This window comes from Cheilinus undulatus, linkage group 11, assembly GCF_018320785.1.
Source record: "Cheilinus undulatus linkage group 11, ASM1832078v1, whole genome shotgun sequence".
NCBI lineage: Eukaryota > Metazoa > Chordata > Actinopteri > Labriformes > Labridae > Cheilinus > Cheilinus undulatus.
This window is the reverse complement of record NC_054875.1, coordinates 26,943,929-26,968,674: the sequence shown is the minus strand read 5'-3', so window position 1 is coordinate 26,968,674 and position 24,746 is coordinate 26,943,929. Positions and strand designations below refer to the sequence as shown.

Genomic DNA, 24,746 nt, shown 5'->3' with positions numbered 1-24,746 from the left:
GATTTTAGGCGTGCAGGTCCTCTGACTCATACACTGCTATGCAAATTAGCTGATCATCTCACAAAATGTCCCAACTGAACTGTTGTGTGTGGGATTGCATGGAGATAATTTTCTGATTGGATAAATCGAACATGCTTAGACCAGAAAGATAATTTGTTCTCTTGGCTTTTTATTGTCACCCCAGCCTTTGTTTTTCCCCAAAAACATCTGTCTTTTTAATTTACTGCCTGTACAAAGCTCACACAATACAACCATTCCTCTCTGGGCTCCTCTTGAGATGAAACCAGATTGCTGAAAGGGTAAACAAGTGTGCCAACATGGTTAGAGCTGTCATGTGAGGTTATCTGATAGACAGTATTTCTAAATTTCTTTGTGAGGTTCCAGCTAGTCTGCTTGGCTGAACACAAAACAGAATCAATGCATGCTCGGCACAAGTTCAGGGTGGGAGGGAATATGAGACACAAATAGGAGCCTACATGGTTAGCTGGTTAAAAACCTCATGTAGATCAGTGGAACCAAACGTGGGGTGCAGGTCTGGGGGGCCGCCAAAGATGATGAAGGAGAAGAAAGATGATGAAGGTGTATTACGGCCAGCCTTGAAGATTAAAATATCCAAGTATCCATTATTCTGGGGGCAAAAAAAGGCGATTTTTTTGTTGGACAAATAGGAAATGTTTAAGATTACAAAGTATATGCGTTCAAGAAAAAAAACTCAGAATTTCAATGTTTTTAAACTTGTAAATTTACAGGCCAGCACTTCCACTGTAAATGAAATGTAGCATTATCGTGTCCATGTTCTGATTTGACTTCAATCTACTTCTAAAAGGAAAAACTTTATAGTGACAATGCTGCTGCTCTGAAACTGTGTCAAAGTCTTGGTCTCACAGGTCGTAAATTCAGGATGTAAAAAATGTTTCGGCAAATCAGAGAAATAAGCTCAATAGCATAACTTGTATTTCCGGCTTTTTTTTTTTTTCATATCACCTGAATCGTTTTACTTGAATTATCTGGATTAGCAGATAACATATACCATATATTAGCCAACTCATATCATATCAAATATCATACTACATTATTGCATGTTTTTTCATATAACAAAAATCATGTCATAGATCATATGTCATGTATATCATATATCATGTCATGTCATTTTTTGTATTATATATCCTAAACTAAATTTCATATGATATTATGTCATATATTATATCATCTATCATGTCATATAACATACAGCATATTAAAAATCGTGTCATGCGATATATCATATCACATTTCATATCATTTGTCATATTACATTACAAATACATCATGTTGTGTATCATATCATATGTCATGTTGTTTCATTTTATTTCATGTACAAAAAACCATATGTTATGTCATTTCATGTTATTTTATTTATCATAAACTATATGCTTACCATACGTCATATATCATAAGTCATGTTGTATATTATATGTATGTCATTTGAAAACCATACCATGTGAAATATATCTTATTATATCCTGTCATATCATATCACATGTCATACCCTGTCATGTCTCATATCATATCATGTCATATCATATCATATCGTATCATATCATATCATGTCACATCATGTCATGTCACATCATGTCATTTCATTCCACATCATATCATGTCACATCATGTCATGTCACATCATGTCACATAATATATCATATCATGTCACATCATGTCATACAATATCTTGTCATATCACATCAAATATCACATGTCATGTCATATATCATGTCATATAATATCATGTCATTTCATGTCATATATCATATCATGCAATAAATCTTACCATGCCGTTTCATGTCATTCCACATCATGTATCATGTTATTTCATGAATCATATCATATCATGTTATAAATTGTATCATATCATCTATCAATCATCATTTTTCATGTCATGTTATAAATCTTCTGCCATGCCATGTCATATCACATTATGTCATGCCATGTCATATCATATTATGTTCTGTAATGTCACATCATGTCATGTCACGTCATGCCACATCATGTTATGTCATGTCACATCATGTCACATCGTATATCATATCATGTCATATCATGTCATGTCACATCATGTCATGTCATGTCAAGCAATGTCATGCCATATCACATTCTGTCATGTCACATCATGTCACATAATATATCATATCATGTCATATCATGTCATGTCACATCATGTCATGTCACATCATGTTACATAATATATCATATCGTGTCACATCATATCATGTCACATCATATCATGTCTCATCATGTCATGTCACATCATGTCACATAATATATCATCATGTCACATCATGTCATGTCACATCATGTCATGTCACTCCACATCATATCATGTCACATCATGTCATTTCATGTTACATCATGTCATGTCACATCATGTCATGTCACGTCATATCATATATCACATCATGTCATGTCACATCATGTCATGTCATTCCACATCATATCATGTCACATCATGTCATTTCATGTTACATCATGTCATTCCACATCATATCATGTCACATCATGTCATTTCATGTTACATCATATCATGTCACATCATGTCATGTCACGTTATATCATATCATATCACATCATGTCATGTCACATCATGTCATGTCATTACACATCATATCATGTCACATCATGTCATTTCATGTTACATCATGTCATGTCACATCATGTCATGTCACGTCATATGATATCATATCACATCATGTCATGTCATGTCATGTCAAGCCATGTCACATCATATCATATCATATCACATCATGTCATGTCACATCATGTCATGTCATTCCACATCATGTATCATGTCACATCATGTCATTTCATGTTACATCATATCATGTCACATCATGTCACGTCACGTCATATCATATCATATCATATCACATCATGTCATGTCACATCATGTCATGTCATTCCACATCATATCATGTCACATCATGTCATTTTATGTTACATCATATCATGTCACATCATGTCACGTCACGTCATATCATATCATATCATATCACATCATGTCATGTCACATCATGTCATGTCATTCCACATCATATCATGTCACATCATGTCATGTCACGTCATATGATATCATATCACATCATGTCATGTCATGTCAAGCCATGTCATGCCATATCACCTTCTGTCATGTCATTCCACATCATGTGTCATGTCATTCCACATCATATCATGTCACATCATGCCATTTCATGTTACATTATGTCATGTCACGTCACATCATGTCATGTCACGTCACGTCAAGTGTAAGAGTAATTAACACCGGAGTTTGTGCCTTTTCAATAAATATTTGCACAGCAGACTTTACAGAAATCACAAACAAGCTAATATTAAGTAAAACAGCAGTGCTTCCCTCATACCTGATGACACATTTTATATTTTTTGACTTTAAAAGTTTTAGTCTGATGTGTCACTTGAAGAAGTGTTAAGCATTATCACATTGACTCTTGTCCTGTTGCATTAAATATCGGCATAGCTGTAGTTATGACCAAATCCCAACCATGCTAATATTCAGTACAAATGAGTAATCTAACATGATTATGGAAGGTGAATTCTGACTTTCAACATAAATATTTGTGTCACTTGAAAAATGTTGGGTAAAAGCGATGTCATACTTGATGTTGTGCCATCACAACTGATATCAGCACAGTGCTAATTATACCAACATCACAGCCATGCTTATGTTCAGTACTACAGCACTCTTTGTTTAGTAGTATTATACAATAATAAAAGGTAAATCCCAGCTTGAAATATGCTAACATTACCCATATCAATTTAAAATGCAGGTATGGATACAATTACAATAAAGTGAGAGGATATGACTCCTCCCTCCCCCTGTCCCATTAAGCACAACCTCATATCCCATACTCTAAGTGCCCTGACCCACCAGTAGTACTGTGATATAGATGATTGCTGTGGATGTGGTGGTGGGCGATGAATCATTACACCGCTGACACCCAGCATTGGATATCAGCAGCCAGGCTCTTGGCAGAATTGGGTCCTCTTCATTTACATTCACGGACGCTGTTGATTCAAGAGTTCCTGACCATCAATCAGCCGGCTTATGTAAAAGTGTCGATAGCTCCTCATTGAGACCTTCAGCTAAAGTGGTAAACTGGTTATCAGCTCTGTGCAGGAGTGAACTACTGCTGCTCTCCCTCTGGTCCCTTGTCATGGTCTTGATCAGTGTTTTTGACACTTTGATTTGAGAAGGATTGCATATCATGTGGAAGCTGTCCTTGGGCTGTAGAGAACAGCAGAGCAAGGGGAACACATTAGAGGGGAGGGTGAGTGGTATTCCTCATAGTCCCCTGGGAGTCATGGAGTTTTCTTTCATGTGCTTCCTCTAGACATATCTGGGTTTTCACCTGGCCCAGATTCAAAGAGGGGGAGGACTCTGTTGCATCAGTTCATTTGACTGTATAATCACTGGACTGAACATGAACTCCATTGAATTAAGAGCTGTTAGCATTAGTTCAGTCTCTCTGTCTCCCTTTGTGTGTGAGCGTGCATGTGCTTAATGGGTCTGGGCAGTAATTATCTGGCTCTGATACAGTATAAATGATCAGAACATAATCAGCAACTCAACAGTACTGGCATCTGTATCCTGCAAGACCTCACATAGTGTGGGTTCAAATCTACTATCATGCTGGGTGAGGACATGCTATACCGTCAAACAGCTTCTCATTTCTTCAATTACTGGCTCTAATTTTAGTTTAGAAAAAGAATTACCCAATTTTATTTCCAATTTCCTTCCTCTCACATTCTTCCAGACCAAAAGGAAACTTTTACAATAAAAAGTAAGAAAATCTGTGATTTCTGACTTTATAATGATGTTGTCTTTCTTCCTAGAGATGCATATTTCTTCTATGATAGGAAAAAGAAACTTATGGCTGGCGATGCTTCTTTCCCTTTAATGTGTAGCACTGAGGACAGGAGTGTTGGGTGAGGGGGGAGCGCAGAGAGATGGGGCGAGGCGCGTAAGAAGCCGTTAGTATGCGCTGCGATGCCCTGCTGCAGCCCACGCGTCCCAACTATGGTGAATTATGGTGAAATCTGAGAGATACTGGAAGACCTGGCTGCTTAAAAACACTTGGTCGTGATGAGATGACAGCCGCTGGAGAGATCGGTCAAATAAGGGAAGGACTCATATAAGGGAACGACCTCACGGCACCTTGTAAGAGGAGACAAACTGGATAAACCAAACGTGCGTCAGCGCACCGAGAGAACCAGGGTGAATTCCGTGCATGCCATTATCTGAAATAATGCCACAGACCGACAGATAATGCTATGCTGCTTTGTATAGTGCATGGAGTCTATTGTGGCTGTCCATGATCCACGCAGGAGAGGGGCTGCAAATGGCTTGAGCATGTCTGGCACCTGCCACTCCAAACTAACTCACTCGCGCTTGCCAATGAACAAAAACACTGCAATTTAGAGTTTGCATGAACTTGGCTGCTTTGTCTCAGATTTATGATCAGAGAAATAGTTTTAAACGCCATCCGAGGACTGCGTTACTCCATGGAATGGGCTGTGAACATAAGCCTCCATTTGTTACTAATGTGCATTATTGGTGTTTTCATATGGATATTCCCCATCAGAAAAAAAGGGTGGAATTCATGGGGACAAATCAGAAAATGAGATTTTAACGAGTTCAAATCAGAGGCTGAACGCGGGCACGTTTACGGATCAAACAGGTGATTTTGCTGTAGATGAAATCCACCACAGCATGTGTGCTTTCCACTAGAAACACTTGACTCCAACGCCCCCCTTCCACAATAAGTCTCTGCAGATATCAGGATTACCTTTGTTGTTGTTATTGCACGCTGCGGCGTATTGTTCTGAACCGGGGGCGTTATATTTGTTCCCGCTGCAGGCATTTTTTTTTTAAAGATCTTGCTTTTCTCCCATCTCAAACACCATCGCCCTCCTTCACATGCTTCAACCTGTAGCCTTGCTGCATCTCGGCATGTGTCTGCTGCTGGTCACTCAGGGGGTAAACTCCTGCATCCTCCTCACGCCTTGTCCCCTCTCCCACTGCTGCGTCGCTGCAGAGCCGGACTTTGGGCTAATATATGGCTGTCAGGGAGGAGCTGCTTTGACCGTGCTTTGACCGGAGACTGCTGCTGTTTGGTGGACAAGCCTTAGGCTGCACGCGCCAGAGCAAAAAGGTAGGACTTTTTGAGTTACAAAAATAAACTTTAGCCTGTTTACAATCCTATACGTGAGTAAAATAGTTTTTGTGCATCAGCACAGGGCTGTAGCTAGGGATTTTGGATCCACAGGAATAAAAAAATTACACAGAACCCCCGAAGATGGCCAGCCAAGCAGAAAATGTTACGTTGTTTTACTATTTTCTGTGCAGTTCAATTAATTTTCAAACTATAATTTCAATATCAATGAGCAATATTATTTTCTATGGCTAAATAAAATGTACTTGTATTATTTCCTTCACATCAGTTTATTAGCCTCTCCTCCATCATCCCCATCTTGCTCTCTGTCCCTGCTTTCTTCTCCTTCATCATCGTCATCACCTTGCTCTCTGTCCCTGTCTCCTTTATCATCCTCACCTTGCTCATTGCCCCTGCTTTCTTCTCTTTTATCATTCTCATCTTGCTCTCTGTCCCCGCTTTCTTATCTTCCATCGTCCTCATCTTGCTCTCTGTCCCCGCTTTCTTATCCTACATCATCACCTTACTTTCTGTCCCTGTCTCATTCATCATCCTCGCCTTACTCTCCGTCCCTGCTTTCTTATCCTCCATCATCCTCATCTTGCTCTCCGTCCCCGCTTTCTTATCCCACATCATCCTCATCTTTCTCTCTGTCCCCACTTTCTTATACTCCATCATCCTCATCTAGCTCTCTGTCCCTGCTTTCTTATCCTCCATCATCCTCATCTGGCTCTCTGTCCCTGCTTTCTTATCCTCCATCATCCTCATCTTGCTCTCTGTCCCCGCTTTCTTATCCTCCATCATCGTCATCTTACTCTCTGTCCCCGTTTTTTTATCCTACATCATCCTCATCTTGCTCTCTTTCCCCGCTTTCTTATACTCCATCATCCACATCTTGCTCTCTGTCCCTTTTTTCTTATCTTTCATCATCCTCATCTTGCTCTCTGTCCCTGCTTTCTTATCCTTCATCATCCTCATCTTGCTCTCTGTCCCTGCTTTCTTATCCACCATCATCCTCATCTCTCTCTCTGTTCCTGTTTTCTTCTCCACTGTCATCCTCATGCAATTTTCAGTCTTTTGAACAATTCATTTAGTCATTTTTGGTTAAATAATGACACTTATTGAGAAAAAAAAAAGACAATTCCAGACTTCTTAAAGAAACAGTGGGCTCGGGTTATCAGTACCCTTCGCCCCCCTGTGCTACACTCATGGATCAGCATGTAAAGTTTTGGGGTGATAAACTGTTAAAATAACCACTGCCTATAAATAACATTATTTCCTTATAAAGTCTATATTTGATCAATGACTTGATGATGTTTTCTTGGGTTGAATATTGGTTATATGGCACATGCAGGCAGGGAAATTTCTCAGACTGTACGGAGCACTCAGCTTATAATCAGATTCACTGGTCATAATTGAACCCCGTGAGAGCTGATACAGTATTACTGGCCAGCATATTGATCCTGCAATGTGCTCATATGAGAGAACTCATAACCTAATACACATAGACACAATGGAGCCAATTCCCCCAAATGGTTCAGCCCCCCCTCCTCCTCTGCCTGTTATTTTCAACTGCCCTGCTCTTGTCTGTTTGCAGGAAAGTCTTGAAAAATACATTATATCTGGGAAGACGTCAAATTTAACAAAAGCAATTGCTTAGAAATATACACCAGTGATGACTTTTGTTGTTCATGGCATTCATTTTTGCAGTTTTTCTCTGCTTTCTCTTCTGTCTTGTAGCTCAGATCTGACCATTCCCATATCCACGACTGCGTGGAGGCTTTCTCTTCTTGTGGCCTGACGTGGCCCCACCCAGTCTGAATCCTGCAGGTCCCATCTCCTTCCATCATGACGGTTGCTACAAGCGACACCATGGACGAAGCAGCAGTACAACCGGGTCAGCCTCATGACCAGTACGACCCAGAGCCGGACCACGAGTGCTGCGAGAGAGTTGTCATTAACATCTCAGGCCTGCGCTTTGAGACGCAGCTCAAAACTCTCTCTCAGTTTCCAGAAACCCTACTCGGGGATCCCAAGAAAAGGATGAGGTATTTTGATCCTCTGCGAAACGAATACTTTTTTGATCGTAACCGCCCCAGCTTTGATGCTATTCTGTATTACTACCAGTCAGGAGGGAGGCTGCGCCGGCCCGTTAATGTGACGCTGGACATTTTTTCCGAGGAGATCCGGTTTTATGAATTAGGTGAGGAGGCGATGGAAATCTTCAGGGAGGATGAAGGTTTTATAAAAGAAGAGGAGCGTCCTCTGCCAGAGAATGAGTTTCAAAGACAAGTCTGGCTGTTGTTTGAGTATCCAGAGAGCTCAGGTCCTGCTCGCATCATCGCCATCATCTCTGTCATGGTGATTCTTATCTCCATCGTCAGCTTCTGTCTGGAGACACTACCTGTGGTCCGGAATGATGACGACGAAATGCACAATTATCCATTCCAGTCCCTGTCCAATGCCACCTCCACCTATGAAGGCTCAAGTTATTTTACAGATCCTTTCTTCATTGTAGAGACCCTCTGCATCATCTGGTTCTCCTTTGAGTTCTTAGTGAGGTTTTTCGCTTGTCCGAGCAAAGCTGGATTTTTCGGAAACATCATGAACATCATTGATATTGTGGCGATCATTCCTTACTTCATCACGCTGGGCACAGAGCTGGCAGAGAGGCCCGAGGACAGAGAGGCAGGACAGCAGGCTATGTCTTTGGCTATCCTTCGTGTTATCCGTCTGGTCAGAGTGTTTCGTATCTTCAAGCTCTCACGTCACTCCAAAGGGCTTCAGATCCTGGGACAGACTCTGAAGGCCAGTATGCGAGAGTTAGGCCTCCTCATCTTCTTCCTCTTCATCGGGGTCATCCTCTTTTCAAGTGCCGTCTACTTTGCTGAAGCAGATGAGCCTCATTCCCAGTTCAGCAGTATCCCTGAGGCCTTTTGGTGGGCTGTGGTTTCGATGACCACCGTGGGCTACGGAGACATGGTCCCGACGACCATCGGGGGAAAGATCGTGGGGTCTCTCTGTGCAATCGCTGGTGTGCTGACTATCGCCCTGCCTGTGCCCGTCATCGTATCAAACTTCAACTACTTCTACCACAGAGAGACGGAGGGTGAAGAGCAGGCGCAGTATCTGAATATCCCAAGCGTGCCTAAAGCCAGCTCAGCTGATGATTTAAAGAAGAGCGGTCGGAGCGGCAGTGGATCTACCCTCAGTAAATCGGACTATGTCGAGATCCAGGAGGCTGTGAACCACAGCACCGAGGACTTCAGACCTGAGGCCATGAAAACAGGAAACTGCACCTTGGCCAACACTAACTATGTAAACATCACTAAGATGCGTACAGATGTATAATGGAGGCTATTCTTCATGGCTGGCCTTAGCTCTTGTCTGCAGAGACTCTAACAGGAGGATGAAGGTATGACTCCTTGTGTTGATCTGGGACGTAAAGTCAGAGCAGAAGGGTGAGATGAACCTGGAGAAAAGCTTGGTTTAGAGGACCTCATCTTCTCCGACATTCCACGGCGCATCATAGATCTGCCACTCGTGTTATTTAGGGCATTGTCAGTGTCTGCATGGAGATCGTCTTACCAGTGTGCCGGTAGTCGTCCTGCTCGCAATAGTAGCCACGTGTAGCCTCACAAGTAATAAACAATATTAACAACACAAAGGAAGCAGTTGCTCAGATTGCCATGGGGAGAAGATGCACGATAGAGAATTGTTGAAATCAGTGTGCTTTAATTTTTGACTTACGTATTAATCTTTGATGATAACATATTATCAGCATCCTGGGGCAAATTTAATCTGCTGCTCTAACTGCCAAGGTCCTGACTCAGAGAAAAATATCTCACTGAAATCATCCCTGTGTGTCAGGGGTAGAATGAATTACCAACAGAAAGCAAAAGAGCAATATTTTTCGGTGGTATTTGCTGGTTATTTGTCGCAGAAAAAAGCCTGAGGGTATGAGCATTCCTTCAATGACCCTGCTAGAAACAAGGGTAGTACAAGCTTTGTAGAGACCAACAGATAAATGACAGTGCTGTGATGTAATTCTGGACCACAATAGCATACCACCTTCTTTCTCCTGCCGTTTTTCTCTGATGAGGTCCGGATGGATTTATAGTATGTGCACTCTCGCTATAACTCTGCCTATTTTTGTCCCCAGCCAGTGTAGGCTGGCAGAAACAACTCTCTAAATGGAGTGAACATCTTTTTATTTATATGTTTATCTGATATGTTTTAATGTTTGATCTTTGAGGGTCAAAGTATCTGAAATAAGAGGACATACAGTGAATATTTTCTCAGAAGTGTTCAGATTGAGTGCCTGTCTCTCCATTAGTCTCTTAACTACACCTTTAAGTGTCTCTTCAGCTGTCGCCCAGGTTCTTTGTACCAGACGTACAGTGATGTTAGATGCTGGTCTTGACTTCATTGCATTCCATGTTTGTAGAAATAGATAAAGAGATTAAGGAGGAAAACAGTGACATTTTAGGTTATTAAGTCAGTGAAGAGAATTTATAGGATGAGTTACAGCAACAAAATTGACTAGTTCTGAAGGTATTTCAGGACTTAAAATGCTGATTTTAAAGGTCTTGCACCAGCAAATGAGCTCAGAGATCAGTTAAAATCCTATTTATGCTGGGGCCATCTTTAGTCAGTCTAACAAAGCAAATGAAAAGAGATTAAATAACAATACTGGTAAGGTTGAACTGACGCCAGTTTCTCATACCCCATTAGTTAACTTTGCCTGCCTCCTTTACCTTTAGAGTTGATGGAAATAAGTGTTTTTATATCTGTCAAGATCAGGAGCACAAATGTGTGTCCATCCAAGAAACTACTTCCTGTGTTGTTAAGAGATTCCTTTGGGTCTCAAAAATCATTCCATAAAGTAGGAGCATATATTGCAGGATTTAAACTATATGTCCTTTATCAGCTTTAATCAAATAGACGCTACTCTGCTATTGTAGTGCTGCATGTCTTCTGAAGTATTCATTGTAGCATGCATAAGTAAGAATAATACATTGAAATCAAACTGACATGACTATACTCCTATATCTCTAGAGGTACTTACACTATGTGCAATATACATTACAATAGAAGTATGTGTCACGCTTTGCATTTGCATCATCTTGTTATCTGCTGAGTCATGAACCATGTGAAGTATACTCAGAGAGAGTTGTGTTTCCAGGAAATGATTGAGAAGTAGGGATGGAGAAAAGAGCCACAGGAGTGATATGGAACAGGAGCAGGATAGGTGAAATGAGCAGAGGCAGTTTCACTCATTTTGAAACCACAGGCAAGAACAAGGTAAGGCCCTTACACGTTTAGCTAAAAGTAGTCCAAGCCAGTGAACAAAAACATTTTGAAGAATCTTTTTTTTTTCAGTTAACAAAGCAAAAGAACAGGGGCATACCCAAATCTAGCAAGACAGTGTGGTGGCTGGCTGTAGATCTCAGACGCCTGTTGTAGACCTTTACTGTGAGAATGGAAGTACCATATTGCCAGTACAACATGCGTGCAGTTTTACATTAGTGTGTTTTTTTTTTTTTAATTCAACTTTATTCAAAGTCTGGCAGTTATTTTAATGAAATAATTACATTGCAAATGTACTAGACTAAGCAGAATTTTACACAAAACAGAGGAAAAAGGTCAGAGGTTTAATTCAGGATTAAATTATGACCTGCTTAAGAAGTACATGCTAACAGTGGCTGGCTTCAGCTACCTTAGCTAAAGCTAACATAGTTTTGCTTTAGCTAAAGCTAACATAGCTATGCTAGCTATGTAGTTAACGTTACTACGTAAACTAAAGTAGATAAGTTAGCTTTAGCAACATGAGCCAAAGCAAAATAAGTACAGCCAACATAGCTGCTTAAGTTACATAGATAACATAGCTAATGTTAGCTTGTAGCTTTGTTTGCGCAGATATCCATGAGCTTTGTGAGCTTTAGCTACCTTAGCTACGTAGCTCCATTATCTACACAGTTTACACAGCTATAGGAGCTGCATAAGTTAGGTTTGCTATGTTAGAGTGTTTTCATGGAAGACAAGCTATTTTTCCTGTAAGTAGACTGTTTACTCAGATTTATTAAATGTTTTTTAATAAAGTTTGCAGGTACAGTTTTTATCTTTAAGTTTTGGGATCCTAACGCTGACCCTAACTTAACCAAAAGTTTAATCTCATTTTGTTTTGAGAGCTACAGCCTGCAGCCAGACCCCTGTCAAATCTAAGGTGGGGCAATTTGGACTAAAAATCTTTTATTATTATTATTATTATTATTATTATTATCATTATTTTTTTTATTTTTAATTATTTTGCTGATCGTCATAATACCACAATTAAAAACATTCTGATTCTGGTAAAAAAATAAATCTATGGATTGAAACATGTTTGATACCACAGCAACAAAAGTAGAATGTATTTAAGTTCTCCAAATTTTCTATACCCTAAAGTGCTAAGCGTTCAAAGCTAATTAAATCTACATTATTTTAATGATTGGTAGTATCAAACAAACACACATGTGAGAGTCTTTGCTTATATTTTATGCAAAAGAGAAAAGATAGAATTCTATAAATTGTTCAAATATGTTGGCAACATTTGGAAAGTCGGTGTAACTGGCAAGAAGCAAGTTCCTCCAACTTTACTGTCATTTTTAGTTTGTTTTTAACAGAAGGAGAGACAACATTCACATTGCTGTTAACATCTAAAAATGCTGGTGGAACTTGCTCTGTGCCAATTCCACCATCTTTTCCAAATGTTGTCAACATCTCTGTGCAATGAAGACCATGTTCAGAAGTTTGCCTGCAGTTTGTGACAGTTAAACTATAAATGACCTGATTTCTTATTTGCAATTGTAGTGATAAAACTCAATATTTTGCCCAGTCCTACCTGTAATGTTGATGAGTGTCTTAAGGCTTTTTGAGGCATATGGCCAAAGTCAATCCCCAACCTGATGGTAAACCACATATGAAATGAGGCTCCAAAACTAAACTGAAAATAAAAAAGCCAGACCAGATCTCAGTCCTATAGCCTTGATTTTAAAAACTCTCCCTCTATATTCTGCTGTAAAACTTAATATTCTATTCCAATCACTGCTGCTGTGTCTCACAGTGAAAGCACAACAATATCTGCTGCCTGCCCCGTTGCCCTCTTGATTCGCAGAGATTCAAATGGACAGACTTTTTGCTTGGCCAAGTGTATGATAATGCTCCGAGGGACTGTCTGAGTGCCCTTATCTCTGATGTATAGGTCCATCACGCTGTGCATACTCTTGTCCACTGATACTGAATGTGTGTATGAGAGAGAAAGAGAGCTTTTACACACACAAGCTGAGTGTGTAGCTTAAAGAATAATGTGGATACAGTCTAAAAAAATGTCCCTCTTGACTCCCGGCCAGAACAGCTATATGGTGCTCTGTATTTTCTATTACATCTGAGCACAGAGTACCTTTTGCAGGATATATTGAACACCTCTTGTAATACATCAAAATAAGAAAAAAGGGAATGGATGTGTCAAGCTATAAGATAAGCTGCCATGCTGGGGACTAGGAAATGAAATAAAGGTTAGGAGATAAATCTGAAGATAAACACTGCCCACACCCTTCTTTGCTTTGTGAACTTTTCTAAACTGCTCTCTTGTACCTGAACACCTATGTGACTTCAGCTTCGTCTGTACTGTCGTCTTTTCCACTCTTTATACCAAGCACATTATTGAAGTAACACTGTCAAACCTCTCCTGGAAAAAAACAACCCATCAGGGTGGCACATCAGGACTATCTAAACCAAGGAAAACACACATTTGCTGTACAACTCAACTCAGATAAGAGGACATTTAAAACGCTGGACACAGTTGGTGTACACGTTTGTGTACAAGCACTGCCTGAACGACCTGTCCTGTCAAGACAGGCAGAAATGGTTCTATCGCCATGTAAACAATGTATACTGCTGCTTTCAATGATGTCTTAAAAGCTTCAGCTTTAAAACAAGCTTCTGCCATGTACAGATTCTCATGTTGTGGGGAATCAAAGTGTATGCTTGCTGAAATAATCAAAGAAACTTCTGGTGTGTAGTCTGTGTATCTAATAATGTTTAAAATGCTCCAGGGACTAAGGATGGACGTGGACTGTCTGTAATCAAAGAAGAAATATGATTTCTATGAGAACCTTAACTTATTTGTGTCATCAGACACTGTATAAACAAATGACTTTAATAAGTGTTGAATGTTTTTTCACTATGTTTTTCTATTTGAATGTTATTCTGTACTCAGCTTTGCGTCTGGCACAGTGCAGCAGCTGAGGTTTGAATGAAACACATGCAGGCCTTGGTTGGTTCAACGCGTCTGTACTCATTTACCTCCAATCACGTCAAACTTATTTCTTCTTCTACTTTCCAGTCAGTTAAGACAATACTCAGCTTCCTCACTGTCATGATCGTATAAACTGTCCATATATAAAGCCTTTGTTTTTCTACCATGTTACAAAAGACTGACACAGGAGACAGACAAGGAAAATATGGATCCTACTGCTTGCCATACCGTTCACAAGGACCAATGTATAAACAGATTATTCTAGAATATCTATGGAGAGACATGTTTATCATAAAATAATTGTACATTATGATGCTATTATGAACAATAATCTTGATGAAAATGTCAATAATAACATCTTTATGATAACCTCAGGCTAATGTTGTGCTTTATTTCAGGTGATGTATGAATTTAAAGGCAAAAAGACATGTGTGGATGCTATTTTGATTTGTCTTATTCTGGATTAGCTGCATATTGATGAAAGCACCACTGAAGCAGCTGCTCTCATGTCCATTACAAAATTCATCTTTGAATCGATTACATACCCCCCCCCCCCGAATGGCTTTGTGTCCTGCTCCTCTCCTTAAGTGAATCTTATTCTCTCTGTGGTTTACTGTGAAAGCAAAGTGGTCTATTTATAAAACCAACGAGAGAGAGGAAGAGAGAAAAGGAGTACAAAACGCACTTGACTCCCGGTTCAGCGTAGAGTGGGACAAGTCCAAACATCCTCTCTATCAGTGTCATTTCAGAGAGTCTAACACTTCCTTTGGCAGCTTGAAATGTTTGTTTCACCTCTTGTTGTCTTTCGAGTTTTTTCCTCTCTATTATTGTCTGCTCTCGTATTTCATTTCCCACATATCTTCTCCTGTTTGCATCCATCTCCATCTCCGCCTCTCCATCAGCTCTAAGCACCGGAGTAATGCAGAGTGGATGATGTGATTCTCCTCTCAGACATGTATTAGCAGGAGTGTAATGCTCCCTCTGGCCATCTCAGTTGGCTGCTGTTCCGGTATGTCAGCTCAGGACAGTATCCAGGCAGCCTTCCAGATAACTGATGGGTATTGATCCTCTGATTGGTGTTTGATTAGCTATGTATTAAACAGGAGCTCCACTTGAGTGCTCTCAAAGCTGATAATTTCCCAACTAGATCACACATTTGTGGTTAAGCTCAGCTTACAAGGTATTGGTGTTAATCACATACACAAATAATAATAATAATAATAATACATCACACTTATATAGCACTTTTTTGGACACTCAAAGACGCTTCACAAACAAAACAAAAGAACAAAGGGGCTCAAGAAAATGCAAGTTTGAACAGGTGAGTTTTGAGTAGGGATTTGAAGTTTTGTATTGAGTCCGAGTTCCTGATGTTTTGTGGGAGTGAGTTCCATAGGGTGAGGGCGGCTGCAGCGAAGGCTCGGTCACCTAAGATCCGGTGCTTTGTCCTGGTGGTGGGAGTGAGGAGATTGGTGTTGGCAAATCTGAGGCGGCAGATGGGGCAGTGCTGCTGAAGGAGATCTGTGAGATAAGGAGGGGCCACGTTATGGAGGGAGTTCTAGGTGATGAGGAGGACCTTGTATTGGATGCGGTATGGTACGGGGACCCAGTGGAGTTGTTTGAGAATGGGGGTGATGCGGTCTCTGGAGTAGGTGCGAGTGAGGAGGCGGGTAGCAGAATTCTGGATATATTGCAGTTTTTGGAGATGGATGGAGGGGAGACCATACAGGAGGCTATTGCAGTAATCGAGTCTGAAGGTGATGAATGCGTGAATGACGATTTCAGCAGCGGATTGTGAGAAGGAGGGGTGGAGACAGGCGATGTTGCGGAGATGGAAAAAGGATGTTTTGGTGATGTGAGTTATGTGTATTTTGAATGAGAGGGTGGAGTCCATGATGAAACCGAGGTTGCATACAGAAGGGGAGGGGGTGACAGTGTGACTATCGATGAGGAGGGAGATGTTCTGAGCTGAGGGGAGGAGAGCTTTGGGACCGGTGATGAGAAGTTCTGTTTTATTGCTGTTGAGTTTGAGGAAGTTGTGGTCCATCCAGGTTTTGATATCAGACAGGCAGTGTGTGATGGTGGAGACAATAACAGGGGACATGGATTTGGTGGAGATGTAAACCTGGGTATCGTCGGTGTAGCAGTGGAAATAAAGTCCATGGTGACGGATGATGTGGCCGAGGGGTAACATGTAGATGATGAAGAGGAGGGGCCCGAGCACCGAACCTTGGGGAACACCGGTGGTGACAAGGAAGGTGTGAGATCGGACGTTGTTCATGGAGACGTAGTGATGGTGGTCGGAGAGGTAGGGGGAGAACCAGGAGAGTGCTGTGCCAGAGATGCCGATGGATTGTAAACAGTGGAGGAGGATGGTGTGATGGATGGTGTCAAATGCTGCGCTGAGGTAAAGGAGGAGGATGGAAAGGGAACCAGAGTTGGCTGTTAGGAGGAGATCATTGGTGACTTTCAGGAGGGCTGTTTCAGTGCTGTGGTGGAGGCGAAAACCTGATTGGAATGTTTCAAAGAGCTGGAAGTTGAGGAGATGTTGTTGGAGTTGGGAGATGATGGAGCGTTCTAGTATTTTGGAGAGTCGGGGGAGATTGGAGATGGGTGTGAGGTTGTCCAGGTTGTCAGGATCCAGGCCAGGTTTTTCCTGAAGGGGTGTAATTGTGGCTAGTTTGAGAGTGGGAGGGACGGTTCCAGAGTTGAGGGAGGTGTTTATGATGTTGTTGATGAGTGGGGTGAGAGTGGGGATGCAGGCTTTCAGGAGTGGAGAAAGCATAGGATCAAGGTAGCAGGTTGTTGATTTTATGGTGGAGAGGAGTTTGGTGGTATCAGAAAGGGATAAGGGGGCAAAGGAGTAAAAACTGTGGTTTGAGGTTGAGTTGAGGCCAGATTCTGGGGGAGAGCGAGTGGAGAGAGAGGAGTTAAGTGTGGTGTGTATGGTTTGGAGTGGAAAAATGACAAGCAGTTATTGCATTTCTCTGCAGAAAATGTGGAGGAGATATTGTCCACGGGTTTGGTGAGCTGAGCAAATGTGGAGAACAGGTTGTGGGGGTTTGTGGAATTGGAGTGTATGACTTGGGAGTAGTAATTGGTACGGGCAGTGTTGAGAGCTGTGTTGTAGGTGGAGGTGAAGTGTTTGTAGGCTTCAGTGTGGACAGTGAGACCTGTTTTGTTGTGGAGTCTTTTGAGTTGTCTGCGTTTCCTTTTGAGATTGTGGAGTTCTGGGGTAAACCAAGGGGCGGAGGTGGAGAAGGAGACCGTTTTTGTTTTGAGGGGGGCGAGCAAGTCAAGGCAGGAGTAGAGGGTCTGGTTGTAGTGGTCAACCAGTTCTGAGGTAGTTGGATGTGCAGGGAGGGAGGAGATGGTTAATGAGTTGGATATGGAGGAGGAGAGAGAGGTAGGATGAAGTGATTTGAGATTATTAAGGTTGTTGTACGAGTTTGTTTGGGAGTTGGAGTGGGAGTGACAATGTCCATCGTGACGGCCAGGTGGTCAGAGATTGTGAGGTCAGTTAGGGATAGATTGCGGACAGAGAGTGGGGCTGAGGAACAGACAAGATTGAGAATATGACCATGGGTGTGAGTGGGGGAGCTAACATGTTGGGTGAAATTGAGGCAGTTTAAAATGTCCAGAAAATCTGTTATAAACTTGGAATTTTGGCAGTCAATGTGGATGTTGAAATCACCTAGGAGCAGAGTGGATGGGGAGATGGAGGAGAGCTGAGTGTAAAAGTCAGTAAAGTCTGAGAGGAATGATGGGCAGGTTTTGGGGGGGGATGGTAGATGATGGCAACAAGCAGAGACCTAGAGCCAGGGAGTCTGAAAACTAAGTGTTCAAATGATGATGTAGCCTGGATGGAGATGGAGCGGAGGTTAAGTTTGTTGTAGTATATGATGGCGATGCCTCCTCCCCGATGATCCGGGTGGGGGTTGTCAAGGTAAGAGTATCAAAGTGGCACATTACTAATATTTTCACCCCTACAAGCCCGGAAACTTTTCCAACCAGCCCCCAAAAATTTTTGCATGAAGTTGGAATGAGCTGCTCTCAGCATGGTGGGAAATATTCATGAAAAATACAGGGGTAATAAACTTTTTGGTAGTACAGTATTTCTGGGTAAAAGTTAAAAAAATGAGATTTGAAACTTTGTGGGAATTTTTATTAACTACCAGAACTTTTCAAAGAACCTTTCAGCGGGCTACTTCAGGATGTTTCCAGGAATATTTTAGAAATTTTCACTGAAAACATTAGAGCAATTTTGGGAGCTTTCCAGGAAACTTTTTCTGTATTTTATAAAGAATGTGTCTTGGAAACTTTTAAAAATATTCTTTGATGTTTTCCCAGGAACTTTGAGGTGTTTTCTTCAGTCTCTATGTTTTGATATATTACATGCTATCTGAATTTCAAAGAACATTATAATTTTTAATATAAATCTACTTTTAAAAAAATAACTTCGGGTCATGATGGCTTTTAAAGGAGTTGGTAGTGGGTCCTGAGGCTAGACTAGTTGAGAGCCACTGGTATACAGGATATGGTCAAGTTCTCCTGTCAAGTGTCTCTCCTAATGGTAAATGGACTTGAGTTTGTACAGCACTTTCCTAGTGGTCTGACTACACCACAGGCCACACTTACCCTTTCACTCCTATTCTCTCCACATTGACGCACTGATAGTGAAGGCTGTTATGCAGCATCAGTATTAACTCATCCCTGTTAGATACAGTTCCATACAAAAGTCTAAAGCTATCCCAGCCTTTGAGTTTTATCAGGTATAACTATCCACTTTATTCTTCATTTTTTACATATATGTATTTTAAGGACATAAAGGTTTCCACAGGCAAAAGCCAGCAATGAGAGGGACCCCCCCTTTTTTACTTAGCACATCTTGAGCTCTTAGGGAGACCATCATTGTTAAGTATCTTTAGGTAAAATTTAGTTTAGAGGGCCCTAATTACTAAGCAATTTCACAGTAATAAGTGGTCAAGTGGTCATTATCAAGTAATTGATAAGTAAGTTGGCATTTTATCAAGTAATAGCTAGTAATATTAGGGAAGTATTTACATAATAATAACAAGAAAGAAAGTATCAAGTAATTCTTTGTTATATTGTGGGAGATCTCTGGGAATTAGGTAGTACTTTACACAACCATAACCCTTACTGTTGGGTTAAAATCTAATTATAAGCATCTACTTTTTATATTTCTAGCCTCACTTTTCAAATAAAGGCACTTATGATAAAATTGTCTTTTATTTAACATTATCTAATCATTAAATTGTTATGTTTATTTCTTTTCAAATCATAATGAACTTTCCTCAGGTCATTTCTTCTGGAGTTTTTTCTATAATAAAATAAAATTCCCATTGTCTTTCCTATTAAGTGTACCGGTAATCTCTATCTTTGTAATGATTGGTAATAATTACCAGAGAACTGCCACAATATTATGAGTTATTGGGTAAGAGTTCAGGTTAGAGAGGGTAAAATACCACCTTATTATCAGAGAAGTGCCACAATATTAAGTGTGTTAGGGTTTTAGATAGAGGGTGAGGGGGTTAGGGGAAAAAAACACCTTAATACCACTGAAATGCCACAATATTAAGAGTGTTAGGGTCAGAGTCAGAGGGTTCGGGTAAGAGGTTTAGGGTTAGAGTGTAATACCACCTGAATGCCAGGGAATAGCCACAATATCCCAAAGGTTAGGGTTATAGGATTAAGGTAAAATACCACCTTAATACCATAGAATGGCTCCAATATTATGAGAAATCAGGTTAGAGTTAGAGGGTTAAGGTTAGGTAAAATACCACCTAATTTCCCAGAGAATAGCCACAGTATTAAGAGGAATTACCTGATAGGTAATACATTATTGCTAGGTTATGATGTCCTTAATATTACTAAGTAAATGCTTGGCAAAATTCAAACTTATTACTAGGTATTTATCACCTTATTCTTGAGAAATTACTAGATAATTCCACTAATTGCCGTAAAATTACTACATAATCATGGTCCCCAAAAATATAGTGTTACTGATCTTTTGGAACGTCACATCAGACCTTTTTATTACATCAGCCCTTCCTAGAGTTTATCTTTTCACTCCTGCAGTTTTTAAAGGTCTTATATGACCATTAACTATCTACGTAACTACTACTGAGCTATCAGTGTTTTTTCCAGCTGTTCGTCACAACAGAAACGACTTCCCTGCATGGCACATACCCACTGATGATGGTGGCTCTCACCTTACGCCCTTACTTCTCACAATATAATTTAAGGGTACACAGAAGAAAAGATCAATTATAGTGTCCCTCATTGATAATCCTACAAAGTTTCTCCTCTTATCTATTATGCTTTATAAGACAACACATACTATATAATTCAATTGACCACCAAGACCACAGTTAACATTACCTGACCTTCCTCAGGACTTGTTTTTTTAAGCTGATGGTAAAATTCACAGAAAGCCACAAAAATATCCCAAAATAAATACTCTGCCAGTAGATTCTCCTTTCAAGTTTACAGAAGTAAAAAATATTGAAGCACTAGAGAAAATGAACAAATTATAAAGCCAACAAAAGTGTTTTCCTGCCAAATTTCTCCCCTATTGCCTTGCCTTTTTTTTTTTTTTTTTTTTTTTTGCTTGTGTACCCACTGTTTATCAGAAGTGTATTTTGGTGATAGATTTTTCCTTTGTGCTTTTTATTCTGTTGCCAACATTTCCAGAATGACGTTAAGAAGCTGCAAGCAAATGAAAAAATACTATATGGCCAACAGCTTTCCATGTATGGAGCTAAAGCTGTGTCAAGAAAATGATCAAACTAATATACAACCAATGCTTTTCCTCCCCTTAGCCCTGTCGTTTTAATAGATTGCCCTGTGTTTGAATGTTGAATGAAGCCATTTGTAATAGAGGTGAATGCCTCACAAGCTGTGAACACTTGCACATTCTGCTACAAGCTGATTTGTAACCTAATACCAAGCCCAGTTAATGGCCTGTCAACCTGAACTTTCTTTATAGCACACTAGGATCCATAGGGGGAGACCATGCTGCGTATACATCTGTACATGTGGAGGAGGGGAAGCCCTGTTTTCATCACTGCTTCCCCCACAGTGGAAGCCCCCTGTATTAACCTGGTCTATAAATAGCACACAGCAGGGTTCCCTCTGTGTTTATGGAGAATATCTCCTCCTGGTTGTACAGTTTAACCACCAAAAGGCTGTATACATCACCTTATAAACACAGATACGCATGTAGGTCAATGGTGTTTTCTGCAAACTGCAAATGCAAATAAAATAATAAAAAAGGGGGCTATATAGTAGTGTATGTTCAAACAGAGAGCGTCTAATAGAGGGGGTGGAGCGGGAGTGGGCAGAAGGTGGACGTATAAGAAAAGAAAAGGGCCACTGGGGAGCGACAGCCTGTCAATGTATTTAATGAGCTGAATTGATTTATGAGTTTGGCCCACATTCTGTAGGCTGCTCTCCATCATACACCTTTACTTACAGCCAAACACAATGCACTGCTCTCTAATATTTTCTTTGCTGATAATTTTACTGGACAGTTGTTTGCACTGTGCTGTATACTGAACAATATTGGTAAAACAAACACAATACTAACTTCAAGTACAACCGACTGAAGGATATTATCCCTACAGTTTCTCCTACAGATTGGGAACTGACTGCATAAAAATTCACCCCCTTTAAAGTGACTGACCTAATTCAACAGAGGTCAAGCTAATTGGTGCTAGTCGTCTCACTGTTTAGGGAATGAGGATCACCTGAGTGCAGTGGGTGTGTCTCAAGTGACTGTGGTATAAAGACACCTGTGTCTGGAAGGTCCAGTCACTGGTCAATCCATATTCCTGGCTACCATTACACCATGCCGGCAAAAGAACACCCCAAGCAATTTAGAGAAAAGGTTATTGAAAAATATAAGCAAGGGGACACAAAAACATCTCCAAGGCATTGAACATCCTTGAAAGTTCAGTTAAATCCATCATCAAGAAATGGAAGTAATACAACAACTGCTGCTTGGGTTCGTCACCAATCAAAGTTTTATGATTAGTTAAGCACAGCAGTGTGAACATCATGCTGTGGGGATGCTTCTCGGTAGATGGCCCTGGAAGGCTTGTAAAGGAAAAGGGTAAAATGAATGTGGCAAAATATAGGAAAATCCTGGAGGACAATCTTATTTAGTCTGCAAGAGACCTACGGCTTGGGAGAAGATTTATTTTCCAGCAAGACAATGACCCGTAGCATACAGCAAAAGCTGCACAGAAGGAGTTAAAGGAGGTGAATGCTCTGGAGTGGCCGAGTCAAAGCTCAGACCTCACTCCAATAGAGAATTTGTGGCTGGACTTGAAAAGGCCTGGGCAAATGTTTTAAGACTTTTAATGTGAATTAAACTGACAGCAGACACCCTCAACAGTCAGCTGGATTCTCATTGACTCATTCTACAGAGAATGAGGGGCTTATTTTTAAAGTTGTGCTAAGCTGTGATTCATTTTTCTCCTCTGGAACCACATGAAGTGGTACAGTGACTCACACATAAACAGACCCCTTTTTCATTCATGCTCTCCGTAATGCTACCTGCCTGTGGCAGTGATAAATAGTAGGTGAGCAAATTTATGTGCAACAAGCTATGAAACTTCTCGTTTCACTGCCAGTGGGCCAAAATCAGACAGGATCATGTTTTCCTCCTGTTAATGTCCGCTATGCCTCTCATGTTTTAGTATACAGGCTAACCAATTAAGTTTCATTTACATTTATTGGTGTCAAACTGCAACTTTGCACTCACAAATCACTTTATTAGGTATACCTGCTCAATGCTTATCAAAGCAAATATCTAATCAGCTAATCACATGGCAGCAACCAATGCATCTAGGTATGCAGACAGGGCCAAGACAATCTCCTGAAATTTAAGCTGAGCATCAGATTGAGGACAAAATTTGATTTAAGTGACTTTGAACAGGAATATGGTTGTCAGTTCCAGATAGGCTCAACAAAGTATTTCATAAATTGTTATTTATTTGGATTTTCATGCACAACCATCTCTAGAGGTTAAAGAGAATGGTCACATTTCTTGTGAGCAGCAGCCCTCCAGTTGCCTCATTTTAGAGATAAGCTTGTTGCAGATTTTTAGTACTTTTAACCCATTTTCACTGTTTCCTATTGTTGCCACCTTTTTTGGCTCTTTTACCCATTTTTGGCTGCTTTTCACCCATTTTGGCTGCTTTTCACCAATTTTTTTCTGCTTTTTGCCCCTAGAACCCATTTTTGCCCATTTTAGCCACTTCTATTAGCCACTTGTAAGTCAGGTTGTTGTTTTTTGCCCTATTTTGGCACTTTGGATCAATTTTTTTGCCACTTTTAACCCAAAATTCCTTTTGCTGCTTCTATTCAGGTTAATAATCATATATGTTTTTTCACAGCTGAACTTTATAATGGACCTTGCTGACCTCCATGGGTCCCCAGTTTGTCAGGGCCCCAGAAAGCTCTCCATTTTAAACCCCGTTATTGGCAGACTTGAGTGCCACTCCTGTCAGGAAACTGAGGCTACATTTCACTCAAAGTCACTAAAATTGGACATTTAAAGATTGTCAAAACTTTGCCTGGTCTATTGAGTCTTGAGTTCTGTTGCCACATTGGACTGATAGGGTCAGAATGTTGTGCAAACAACATGAGAGCACAGTTCTTGTAGCTACTGGTAGCAAATTAATGTTCTTAAGTTTGAGTCTTTCCTCGTTTGACCTCGTTGTGAACCTGCACTGATTTTTGTTGTGCCTTAAATTTGCTGTTTGGATTTTTCTGTAACTGAGTCAGTAGGACGTTATTGTCTGTTTTATGGTTTTACCAAGCTGCAAAGGAAGTTCCCCTTACAGGACAGTACAGTTAAAGTTGAAACATGAAAGCCTCTAAGACCACCATAAACCTGGCCTGTTTAAATTCATTAAAATCATCTTTTATCTTCATTCTCATGCTCAGTTTGAACCTCAGCAGATCATCTTCTCTATGCCTATGTGTCCAAATGGTTGCTGCCATGTGATTGGCTAATTAAAAATATCCACATTAATAAGCAATTGAACTTGTGTACCTAATAAAGTGAACTGTGACTTTATAATTGGTTTGGTTATAGGTGAGAATTGTACCTTAAATGAAATTTAAAAAAAAATCCCATCTTTGTCTTTCAATAACAAATCAGGACACACATTTCCAAAGATTTTCAACTGCTCATATCTATCTAACCCTTCTGACTA

At 40.4% G+C, this 24,746-nt stretch overlaps 2 protein-coding genes across 2 annotated transcripts in view; one reads left to right on the top strand and one right to left on the bottom strand.

Moving 5' to 3' along the window:
* ngfa (nerve growth factor a (beta polypeptide)) overlaps positions 1–24,746 on the bottom strand; it is a 179,522-nt gene that overhangs the window by 152,063 nt on the left and 2,713 nt on the right. The window lies entirely within an intron of this gene.
* kcna2b (potassium voltage-gated channel, shaker-related subfamily, member 2b) lies at positions 8,049–9,841 on the top strand. Its single transcript, XM_041800284.1, has one exon. It carries the CDS (start codon positions 8,049–8,051, stop codon positions 9,549–9,551), a length of 1,503 nt encoding a protein of 500 aa, XP_041656218.1. The 3' UTR covers positions 9,552–9,841.

What these genes read in the sequence shown, in the direction of transcription:
- kcna2b (XM_041800284.1), top strand. Translation starts at nt 8,049, where the DNA reads ATGACGGTTGCTACAAGCGACACCATGGACGAAGCAGCAGTACAACCG.